The sequence below is a fragment of the Oreochromis niloticus genome, linkage group LG23 (genome assembly GCF_001858045.2).
Source record: "Oreochromis niloticus isolate F11D_XX linkage group LG23, O_niloticus_UMD_NMBU, whole genome shotgun sequence".
NCBI classification, from domain to species: Eukaryota; Metazoa; Chordata; class Actinopteri; order Cichliformes; family Cichlidae; genus Oreochromis; species Oreochromis niloticus.
Genome location: NC_031986.2, coordinates 39,358,441 through 39,371,070, shown reverse-complemented (window position 1 = coordinate 39,371,070; position 12,630 = coordinate 39,358,441). Strand labels below are relative to the sequence as shown.

At 41.0% G+C, this 12,630-nt stretch overlaps 1 protein-coding gene across 1 annotated transcript; it reads left to right on the top strand.

Annotated features, from left to right (window-relative positions):
* The first annotated feature begins 1,266 nt into the window (after positions 1 to 1,266).
* LOC100702869 (cytochrome P450 2J6) lies at positions 1,267 to 6,429 on the top strand. Its single transcript, XM_019351318.2, has 9 exons — positions 1,267 to 1,566; positions 2,296 to 2,461; positions 2,550 to 2,702; positions 3,811 to 3,971; positions 4,101 to 4,277; positions 4,366 to 4,504; positions 5,391 to 5,578; positions 5,672 to 5,813; positions 5,922 to 6,429. Exons 1-9 carry the CDS (start codon positions 1,381 to 1,383, stop codon positions 6,095 to 6,097), a joined length of 1,488 nt encoding a protein of 495 aa, XP_019206863.1. The 5' UTR covers positions 1,267 to 1,380; the 3' UTR covers positions 6,098 to 6,429.
* Positions 6,430 to 12,630: the final 6,201 nt, after the last annotated feature.

Here is a 12,630-nt window from a genome sequence, read left to right as displayed (position 1 = left end):
TTATCCATTGGACTGAACCCTAGAGTTCAATACTAGTACATTTTCCATTATATTATGTCTTCATTGCTTAGGAGTGCTGCTTCTCTGCAAACTTATTCATGTTATCACTTCTTTTAGCATCATGTGTTATAATATTACACATCTAAAACAGAAGATGGAGCCAGAGTCTCTGTGACATTGGTCTTTCATTAAATATATTTGAGTTTCATTCAATACACTCAGTTATACAGTGTATTCAAGTTTAAATTTGAATTCTGCCTGTAACCCATTGAAAACTAACAACTACTTCATTAGATATGTGGGCTCTTTGTCGTATGTTTGTGGTTTTCAGTGGTTTTATAAGCCTGTTCATGCTTCAGTGACTCTTTTGCTATGTAGACGTTCAGAATAGATCAGTCATGACAAAGTTCATATAGAATATTGTCTGTTCAAAGGTGCTTGTGAAACAGCGTTTGTGAAATGGTCTGCAAAGCAAATCCAGACCCATCAGGCTCTGTGACCTTACATCTACTTACAGTGTAAATAATGTTCAGTGGAGGCAAATATCAACAAGCAGATTCATGAGCAGAACCCTGGATAATTGCACTATTTGAAAGCAATCAGTCACTTTAATGATTATCCAGCTGAATCCCTTGGAAGGTCAAAGGTGTTTAACTATGAACTCAGAGCGCATCGCAGGATAAAAAATTAATAAAAAATTCTTCATACAAAAACATATAACCTGTCATGTGTGCAAATGTGAGGGAACGTGCATGTGTCCATTTCCAAACCACTTTATCACTAACCTGAGAAGAACAGACAAAAAAAGTTTCCCTCTTGTTTCTGCAAGTCAGGAATTGAGACCTGTACTGTAATCTGATCACAGATAAGGTTTTATGCAGGATCAGGACAAAGGGCACTCCTTATTTATTGTTTGTCCATGAAAACCATGTGACCACATACTACATATATATTATATATATTTGTGTTGATAATATGACAATATATCTTAGCTATATAGCGAAAGACACAGTAAAACCATTATTCCTGGTCATCATTCATGTGACTTCCACTCAGAAGTATATGAAACTGCAGGATGAATTTACTAGATGACTTTTGTCACCACTGGACAGTATTTACGCTGTCAGTAGATGTAAGTTCAAAGGCCTTGAATAAATTCATCCTGCAGAGCTGAGCAGGTGGATTGTGTTTTGTAGCCCAGCTTGTTATGTAACCACCGTATCACAAGCACCTTTGAACAGACAAGTATTAGTACTGTGCGTCAAGAACATTTGCATCAGATGAATATTTTATCAAGCATCAGGTTTATAAACCACTAGTTTCTGTAAGAAAGAATCACATCTCCAGATTGGCAACATTTAGCTGCAGCTGAATTTAACAATGTGGTTTTCCAACTTTTTGCTGAGCAACGAGGGAGTTTTACTCTCTGTGTTTTTGTTCCTTCTGATCATGTACCACCTCAGAAACAAGAATCCAAGAAATTTTCCACCGGGACCATTCGCTTTACCTTTTATTGGGAATTTCCAGATTGTGGGAAAGAAACACCCACATATTTATTTCAGCAAGGTACTTGTTCATGCTGTATAATACTAATATAAATATACTAATAAGTACTGCTTTGTTGTTTGCATGTATTCTCATGTGCTTGCGTCTGCATTGTCATCAGGTTCAAAACTGAGATTTTGATTTTGTACCTGTACGTGTTTTACTGCAGCAGTTTTTTTATTTTTCCATTTATTTGTATTGAAATGCAGGAAGGAGAGAATACTTCCAAACCAACTCTAATAAATTATCAGAGCAACTCACTTAGCACTAAGTATCAAACTATAGTTTGATACTTAGTGCTAATAAGCAGATATAAGTCTAAGCAATTTCTTCAAATATGGTCAAACAATTATCTGGAAAAACTTGGACCCCAGAAGTTTAATTATGTAAATTTCAATCCACTTGAATTTCAAGACTGTAAAGTTTAGATTTAAGTTAAAAGAAGACATGCACTAACTATTAGGTTGAGTGGTAAATTTAAATTTCTCATAGTTGTGAATGTGAATGGTTGCCTGACTGTCTGTGTTAGCCCTGTGACAGACTTGCAACCTATCCAGGATGTACTCCACCTCTCTTTAGGCTGCTGAATTAGATAAGTGGAAGAAAATGGATGGTCGGATGAAATATTGATTGATAGTCAGTTTATCCATGTAGATTTCCGGCCTCTGATTACTACCCTTTCCCACTAATTTATTTCTCTAGTTTACAAATGTTGTGGTATATCCTTCATGTTTGTTGTGTTTTTTGTAGCTGGCTGAAATCTACGGGAATGTGTTCAGTTTCTGCTTCGGCAGGGATAAAATGGTAATCGTCTCTGGATACAAGATGGTAAAAGAGGCTCTGGTAACACAAGCTGACAACTTTGTGGATCGACCGTACAGCCCCATGGGCGACAGGTTTTATTCGGCTAACTCAGGTTTGGAAGTCACTATTTGATGTACCATTCAGTGCTGAAAATATTCTCCATAGGTTGTTAAGTTCACAATCTCCTTGTGTGTATTCAGATGGTCTGTTCATGAGCAACGGTGGAAAATGGAAGGCACAGAGACGCTTTGCTTTGTCTACATTACGAGACTTCGGCCTGGGGAAGAACCGCATGGAGCAGTGTATCTGTGAGGAGATCCGATACCTCCAGGAGGAGATAGAGCAGGAGAAAGGTGCTTTATGCAACGATACCAATTTTTTCAAACCGATACAATACCAATACTTGGATCTGAGTACTTGCCGATACTGAGTGCAAAAACCGATACTTCTACCACACACACACACACACACACACACACACACACACACACAAATGCAATGAACTGGAAGACAGGTAAAAATAAAATCTTAATAAAAATAACCACAAAAAAATTTCAAGTGAAAAATAAGCACTTCTGTTAAATTATTGCGGAGTATCCACACTGTAATTTAACAAAATATCACTGAACTATTGGGCACTGTCTCGAGCTTTCAGAATAATAAATAAACACTTCTGTTTGGAATAAAATAAATACAAATTATGTTTGAGAATAAAATAAACTTTTAAATTATTGCAGAGTGTCCGTATTGTAAACGAACAAACAAAATAACGAAAGTATTTGGCATTGACGAACAAACTCCTCATCTGCCCGTGGATCATCAGTCCACTGTGCCGTTAAACTGAGGACTGACATCGCGCACACACTGCTTGTCTTTACCTCTTCAGAAAGTTTTGGCACCATTATCTCCCTGATGTATGGGCGGCTGGGAATTTCATATCAATCCTATGTTTTCCACGACCGGCATTGGCTGGTCATCCAGAGAAATAAAATGAGTCAGGGCCTCTGTTGTTTTAACTGCCAGTGGATTTTCTCTTGACATTTTTCATCGCTTTTCCAAAACCTGAGTTAAAGTTGGCTGTTGTGGTCCACACTGCTGACATTTTGTTTAACCTAGCTACAGCAGCCTCCAGTTTCTCTTTTTTATCTGGAGCCGCCAGTCTCACTCGCCTAACCCTGTGCCTGTTTAGCGCTGGATGTCCCCCTAGTGGCCAATCTAAAAAACTACAACTGAAATGACCAGCCACCCTCTGACTAATGACATAAGTTCATGGTATCGGTTAACTTTTACGAGTATGAGTACACACACATTTTACAGTATCGGCCCCGATACCCGATACCAGTATCAGTATCGGTACATCCCTAGTGCTTTACATCAAGTGGAACATAAGCATACAACCCTGCACAAACAGTGCTAAAGCAAAGAATAATGTTTTTTTAACAATCGTCTTTTCGTCTTCAGGAAAACTTTTTACGCCAGCAGGCCTCTTCAACAATGCTGTGTCTAATATAGCGTGCCAGCTGGTGATGGGGAAAAGATTTGACTACAGTGACCACAACTTCCAGCTCATGCTGAAGAATCTGTCTGAGATCCTTCACCTGGAGGGCTCCATATGGGCTCAGGTATGTCAAAATAATTTCCTTCTGTCACAAAAAGAATGAGAGACAGCACTGTGGCATGGGTGTTGGATTTCTTCTCTCTATCATCCTTTGAATAATGCTTCCTCTCATCAAATCTTTTATTCCAACAAGCTCTATGAATCATTCCCCGGAGTGATGAAGCGTTTGCCAGGTCCTCATAACAAAATCTTCAGGGATTTTAACAAAGTCAAAGAGTTCATCGCTCAGGAGGTGAAAAGCCACAAGAAGGACCTGGATCACAACAATCCCCGAGACTACATCGACACTTTCCTCATCAAAATGGAGAATGTATGTGGACACTGCATTGCACAAACTGCACTCTGCCAATTAGCCATTTGTGTTGTGCCTAATGTAACTTTTTCATTTGTCTGTGCAGCTCAAAGAATCTGACCTGGGCTTCACTGAGACCAACCTGGTTTTGTGCTCTGCTGATCTTTTCCTGGCTGGAACAGAAACAACAGCCACCACTTTGCTGTGGGCTCTGGTTTTCCTGATCAGACATCCTGATATCCAGGGTGGGTGGTGTGCTGGGCTTCATCCGGAGGTTTAAAATAGTCAGAACATAATGCTAGTAACTCTAATACAGTTTACTATAAATGCTAACATTAGCAAAAGCAGACCACATATACAACTAATGAAATGCTTTTTTATTTGTGTTTAAAACTAACAGTTGGGAAAATGTAAATCCAAACCTGAAAAGGGCGTGAGAGAAATTTGTTCCCCAGAATCAATAAAGTCTATTTTATAGGGCTGTCAATGCAAACGCATCATCACGATTAACGTGATTAAAATTTTTAACGCATTTAACCCATTTGGAGCGCAGAATGGACAAACTTTGGACAAACTGCCCGAAATGTGTTGACATAGACATTTCGGAGATTTTGAGTTATTCTGCCCTCCAGATGGGTAAAATGTGTTAAATAACTGTCATTGCGTTAATCATGATGACAGATTAATTTGCATTGACGCGTTAACGTTGAAAGCCCTACAACTAAAAAACTTTTCTGGAAAACGGTGTTATTGTTCCTAAACATTTGTAAAAAGTATAATTTTATGAAGTGCAAAACTTGAATATTAAGTCATTAGGTAAATTTAATGAAACAATTGCAAGATTACTAGCGTCAGTGCAAGGTTTTACAGCAATGCTTCCAGAACTTTGACATATTTGTTGGACATGTCAACCAGCCAACAACCAAAGTTTGTCAGTAAGATAACCAGTATTAAATAAAAAATAGAAACTAAAAACACTCATCTTATGGGACTCAACAGCTCCATAGAAAGCTTGGGCTAATAGTTTTGGCCACATTATGTGTGAATTTAAAGACAAAACATACCTCAGTTTGGGAAAATAAACATTTCTCCCACAGTTAAAGCTGAACTCCTTTTGATTCGCTTTCACAGAGAAAGTCCAGGCAGAGATAGACAACGTGATTGGACAAACCCGCCAGCCTTCCATGGCTGACAGACCAAATCTGCCCTACACTGATGCCGTCATCCACGAGATTCAGAGGATGGGAAATATTGTTCCTCTCAATGCACTCAGAATTGCTGCCAAAGATACAACCCTGGATGGTTACCACATACCCAAGGTGCATGCAGTATACACTTTAAGCTTCACATGTTTGTTCTGTCAGGTGTTGTTGTTAAAGTGCATCTTGTTGTTATCTTGTCTGTTTTTCTAGGGTACCAGTGTGTTGCCTGTACTCACCTCTGTGCTGTTTGACAAGACTGAATGGGAGACTCCAGACACCTTCAACCCAGGACACTTCCTGGATGCTGATGGGAAGTTTGTGAAGAGAGAAGCATTCCTACCTTTCTCTGCAGGTAAAACTCACAATGAGTGTTTTGTTTTAGCAAAACTTGAACTTGAAGAAAAAAAACATCATCCACAGCTTGTAAACCTGCACGTGTATGTGTTTGTGAATTCTTCAGGGAAGCGTGTGTGTCTTGGTGAAAGCCTCGCCAAGATGGAGCTGTTCCTGTTTTTTGTCGGCCTGCTGCAGAAGTTCACATTCTCTGTTCCTGATGGAGTGGAGCTGAGTACAGAGGGTGTTTACGGAGCTACACGTGTGCCTGAACCCTTCAAGATTCACGCCAAGACTCGCTGAATTACATTTGCTCATTTTCCATAAGGCCAGTGTGTAATAGATGAGACTAAGTGAGATTATTTTCATTAAGGCTGGATTTTGGGGGATTTTGGGGGAATAATATTGATATTATTTTTCAGTATCAGTGTTCATCTGCAGTGTAATTACTGCAGATGAACTGACCTGTTCATTTTTCACCTTTATTTTTGATTATTAATGTCATCAATCAAAAACTATTTAGAGGTTCTATACAAAATGTATTTCATGAAAAAAGAAAGTTTGAATTATTTTGTTTGTGTTGGTAATGTTTTGTGTATGAACGTTTGTGGTAATAAAATATTCACAAAAAATAATTATTGACTGATTTGTGTCATTAACTTTATTAAAGCCACAGGTTATGCAACCAAACATTTGGTACAGTGCCTTACAATTAATATTAACGCAATGTAGTTCTTTCAAATGCAGTCAGCGCTTTTCACATATGCAAACCTCGCTTTCAATAGAACGTTACCTTCAAAAGCAACATATAAAGAGATGGATGACCTTTTGCAGTGTCTCAGTATAATTCATAATAAATAATCACAGATTTCAATATAATACACCAGTTTTAGGGTAGACACTTTAGTCCTGAGTCAAAGGCTAATTATGTTGAGTAGCATTTTTCAAATAAAAACTGGCTTCATCTATCCATTAAGCCAGATAATACACACCCATTAGTTAAACTGCAGGAATGTCTTAAAGACATAAAGACCTGGATGATCTCTAATTTTCTGCTTCTAAATTCAGATAAAACAGAGGTTATGGTTCTCGGCGCTAAAAATCTTAGAAATTCTGGATCTATCTAGATCCTTACTCTGGATGGCATTACCTTGGCCCCCAGTCACTGTGAGGAACCTTGAAGTCATTTTTGACCAGGATATGCACATATTAAAGATATATGTAGGACTGTTATGTACTATGTAGGCTGGACTACTGTAATTCATTGTTATCAGGTTGGCCTAAAAATTCCTTGAAAAGCCTTCGGTTAATCCAAAATGCTGCAGTAAGAGTACTGATGGGGACTAGAAAGAGAAAGCATATTTCTCCTTTATTGGCTTCCCTTCATTGGCTCCCTGTTGGCTCCCCTCTAAATGACCTTACTGTCACGGTTCTTGTTCATTCTGACCCAGCATTTTCAGTTTCTTATGTTTTTGATATTCTTCTGTATTATGATTTATGTTCTGATTCTTTAGCTATCATGTGTTGATTATTATCATCATTATTATTATTATTATTCTATGTTCCAACTTATTCTGGTTTAGGTTTTGTTCTTTTGCCCTCATGTTTAGTATAGGTTTAGTTCCGTGCTTAGTCTTCTCTGCCGTGTGTTCCCTCTGTGTAAGTTCGTGTTTTTCAGTCTGCGTCTTTATGACCTGCTTCCCGTTTTAATTTGAAGGGTTATGTCTTATGTCAGTGTTTCTAGCTTCACTCCTCCTGTCTCATTAGGTCTCATTCCTGCCAGCTGTGTTCCCCTTCTGTCTCTAATTCCTTGATGACTTCCTCAGTGTATTTAAGCCCCGTGTTTCTTTGTGTAAGTGTCGCGTTGTACCCTCAGATTTTGCCTGTGTGTTCCTGTTAGTGTTCCACGGTTTAGTTTTTGTTCATGGCCAGCAATAAAGCTGTGGGGTTTTTTTTTTTAGTTGCAACTCAGTCTCCACGAGTCCTGCATTTGGATCCTCACCTCTGCCCGCCTGCACACAGAGCCCTGACAGAATGACGCGACCAGCATGGATCCAGCGGACTCACGTTTCGCCTCAGAGAGGGAGTATCTCGCGCAGCTGTGGGATTACTACCGGAGGATAATCCACGCTGTGAACCCCTACAAGAGGCAACTGGAGGTAGTGTTTTTTGATCACCTCTTGTCATCCACTACCTCCACTGTCAGTTTTGTGGATATTAAAGGACTAAAACAAATAATTACAGATTTGAGGGTGAGGCTCTGTTTCGAACTATTTGGCATGGGCGGTCCGGGCAAGGAAAATTCAGCTGCCCTCCTGGAAGCCCTCGCCTCTTGGTATTCTCGGCATCAGCGGCCTTTCCCGTCGTTGTTTATTGCCAAATCGCTCAATCCTCCCTTAAGGGAGAAATGGCGCCCTCGCTATCTTCACCCCACCACACCCCACTCTCTCCTGTGGCATTGGCTGAGGCAGCTGTTATTGGACCTGCAGCACAGAACGCCGCAGTGAGTAAAACAGACTCTGCCATCAGAACCAATTGACTCACTAAGACCAGGAAAGTTCAGAGGAGTTCTTCTATGTTGACTGGCAATTTTAAGACTGTTTTTGCTGCCAAGCCGCCTCTCTCTGAGAAGAAATCTGGTGCTTCTTCTTTTCTTGATTTTAAAACTGAAAAGACTGAGATCTGTTCCAAACTGTTAGCTCAGCCACAGTTAGCTTAGAACCTGTGAGCTTAGAAACTGTTAAGCCTTTGTCAGTTAATGTAACAACTCTGATTTCTGAGTCAATGGACTTCGAGGATGTTGACCCGGAGTCAGTGGACTCAGAAGTATTCAACCCCGTATCAGGGAGCTTAGAGTCTGGAGGTTTGGAGTTATTCGACACACAATTAGTGGACCTTTCGGCCCAGTCAGGCTACACAGAGACAGAGATTCTCCCCAGGGCTTCCCCAGAGGCTGAGTTTGTGACTGTTGCCACCTCTGGACCCCTGGAGAAAGTAGAGCCTGCTGGGCTTCAACTCTCCGTTCAGTCAGCAGTTCAGTTGCCGCTAGCTCGGTCGTCCACTCCACCACCTGCTTTACAACCATCATTACTGCCTTTAGCTAAGGTTGTAGCCTAGTCAGCCGCCCAGCCTGCAGTCAGGTCAACCACTCCACCACCTATTACACCTCCACCACAATCAGCCCCGTTACCTGTAGCTTAGTCTTCAGTTCTGTCAGCCACTCAGCCAGGGGTCTCAATGCCTTCTGGCCCTGCATCAGCTCCTGCTGGAAGCTCTGGTGAGCCAATCCAGCACTTCGCGGCTCCTATGCCACTGTCTGTCTCCGCTGGCAGTTCAGGGGAACTGTTTCAGCCGTCCGCCTCCGCTGGAGGGTCCGAGGGGCCCGTCCAGCAGTCTCCTGTCTCCACTGGAGACCAAGGTTATGGTTATGCCATCCAGAGTAAGAACCTGTTAGATACCATATTTCTAAGATTTTCACATAAGATGCGGAAGGTCTCACGATGATTTCACCCGAAACCTAGACATGACAAATGAAGTCATCTGCAATCAGCAAAGGAGCTTAAAATGATTTTATGGGTTTAAAATGATTCAGATGGAGCTCTATGAGCTTCAGAAAAAGCAAGAACATCTTGAGATCCAAGTGGAAGAAGCACAGTGTTATAATAATTAGAAAAGCAAGTGAACTTGAGACTCCTATCGCAGAACCACCTCCTGACTCGGCTCAGACTAGTGGTTGGTGCCATTGTGGTCATGAATCTCTGCAACAGTCGCACAGAATGTTTGAGTCAGTGGAGAGAGGAATAATTGAGCCTCAACAGAAAATTCAGGTAAGAGAGACAAGAACACAGGAAAAAACAATTGAGATCGAGCTCCGTGAGCTTGAGAAAAAGCAAGAGCGCCTCAAGGAGCAGTACAGAAGGATTGTTGCTGAGCTGTCCAAGGCTAAAAGAGAGAGAAATGAGGAAAAGAGAGAACGCAAATCTCTGGAAAGCTTTAGAAAATCTTGAGAGCCAAGTGGAAGAAGCACAGCGTTTAATAATTAAAAAAGGAACTGAACTTCAGAAACTTGAGACTCATGTTGCGGAAGTTTTCCTTTAATAAAGCCTGCAGACAAAACGGTGAGCGGTAGCTAACATCCTTTAATTAAAAAAAGAACAAACCAAGCTTGGTGTGAAGTCCAGACGCTTTTCTTTCCAAGCTCCTTAGACTACAATGACCTGGATGACTGAGAACCTTCACAGACATCTTGGTGAGGCATCATCGCAGGGCAGACAATTGGCAGAGTCCCTACTGAGCCGAGCATGGCCCTCGTTAAATACCTCTTACAGGAACAAAAGGCAGTGCACAGCCATTTTCACACCTTTGGTCTTACCCCCCCCCAATAGAAAGTTTCACACTCCCTCGATACCCCTTACAGTCGTTGAAGAGACAAAAGACACACACACACCCCGACTCTGGGTCTTTTGTGTGTGAATGCTTCCCTCCAGCTTCCCAAGATACCATCTGTTAACAGTTTGAGTGTGAGTGACATTGAGACATGCTAAAATCCAGTGGTACCAAGGCATTATACAATAAAATAATGTGAATAATACATAAACAAAAGAAATTCTTCTACACTCATGTCGCAGAACCACTTCCTGACAAGGCTCAGACTAGTGGTTCGTGGTGTCATGGTGCCAAACGCCTACTTAAAGTAGGTTTAGGTCGTGCTTCAATTCATCTGTGCCGTCCCTCTTTTCGCATTCCTGGTCCGGTGCACCATTGACTGCCTGACACCTTTGTCCCAAAGACTCCAAAAACTTCTACGTTTGTTTTTGACAGGTACGATGCCCATAGGACACCACTGCGTCTGCGACCCACCGGTGGTTGCACTCACACCCAGTTTGAGGGGAAGTGAGAGGATTAGATTTTGGCACTTTGAATGTTCAGTTGTGTGAAGGTGAGATTAAAGTTGGAGTAAAATACTGGGATCTCTCGTGTCGTCTTTACATACCTCCACTACACAGCTAAAACAGAAGATGGAGCCAGAGCCTTGTAATTAGGGATGGGTATTGATAAGATTTTAACGATTCCGATTCATTTTCGATTCTGTTTAACGATTCGATTCTTTATCGATTCTCTTATCGATTCTTGTTTTAAAAAAGGAGAACACACAGGTCAATTAGCTTAGAACTGTTTTATATCTTCTCTTTCAACAAGATAGAAATTTAGGAGTAACATGGCCTTACAAACCCAACAGTGAGATCTTAAGAGATCCCCAGCCTACGGCTCTTCAATGGGGTGTCACAGGGTCCCCAGGAAAAAAAATTGTAACTGTCAAATAATAAAATAAATATTCTTCTGTAGCAATAACAAAGTATAACATAAATTATTCTGTAGCAATTACACAGGAATATCCAGTAATGTCCCTGCCTACAATTAAACACATTCACTTACCATCTGCTGTGGCAAATGGCTGCAAGGTTTTGACCACAAACTGCTCTGTGACATTCGGGCCTGAAAAGAGACGCTACCGGTAGACTGCAGCGACAACTGCCAGCGAGCGCCAGCCAGACTCTGTCTGTCTCTCTCATCATGGTCACCTAAATGCACAGTAATGGCAGGTTTTGTAATAAAGCAGATCGCGCTAACATAATATGCACTGTTAGTTGATTATTTATCTGCCGCATTAACGGGAGAGGACGTGCAAACCGCTGCTGCTGCTGGGTTGAGATTCACGAGTCCGGAGCGGAATTAAAGACATTCATTTAAGTTCATCGCGTGTTTTGTGAGCAAATGCTTTTGCATATTCGTAGTGTTTCCTCCCTTAATGAAATATCTACTTTGCAAGTATTGCAAGTTGCCCTGTTGTCATCCGTTCTCGTAAAGTATAAACAAACTTTTAAGCGTTTGAGCCGCTTAGGCGCCGTGTTTCCTGCCAGGTACGCTCCGACGCTCCGCAACGTGGTGACGTCATTCGGGGCGACTGGAATCGATAAGGGAATCGTTTGTAAAAATGGCAAACGATTCCAAGGAATTGAAACAGTGGGAATCGGTTCTCAACAAGAACCGGTTTTCGATACCCATCCCTACTTGTAATGTCAATCTTTCATTAAATATATTTGAATTTCATTCAATACACTCAATAGAAATTACAGTATACATTTAAAACACTGTTAAACATTCAGTTTAACAGTGTATTCAAATAGAATTTTAATTCTGCCTGACAAACACTGAAAACTAACAACCATTTCATTAGATATGTGGGCTCTTTGTTGTATGTTTGTGGTTTTCAGTGTTTTTTATAAGCCTGTTCATGCTTCAGTGACTCTTTTATCAGGTAGAAGTTCAGAATAGATCAGTCGTGACAAAGTTCATATACAGGGAGTGCAGAATTATTAGGCAAATGAGTATTTTGTCCACACCATCCTCTTCATGCATGTTGTCTTACTCCAAGCTGTATAGGCTCGAAAGCCTACTACCAATTAAGCATATTAGGTGATGTGCATCTCTGTAATGAGAAGGGGTGTGGTCTAATGACATCAACACCCTATATCAGGTGTGCATAATTATTAGGCAACTTCCTTTCCTTTGGCAAAATGGGTCAAAAGAAGGACTTGACAGGCTCAGAAAAGTCAAAAATAGTGAGATATCTTGCAGAGGGATGCAGCAGTCTTAAAATTGCAAAGCTTCTGAAGCGTGATCATTGAACAATCAAGCGTTTCATTCAAAATAGTCAACAGGGTCGCAAGAAGCGTGTGGAAAAACCAAGGCGCAAAATAACTGCCCATGAACTGAGAAAAGTCAAGCGTGCAGCTGCCAAGATGCCACTTGCCACCAGTTTGGCCATATTTCAG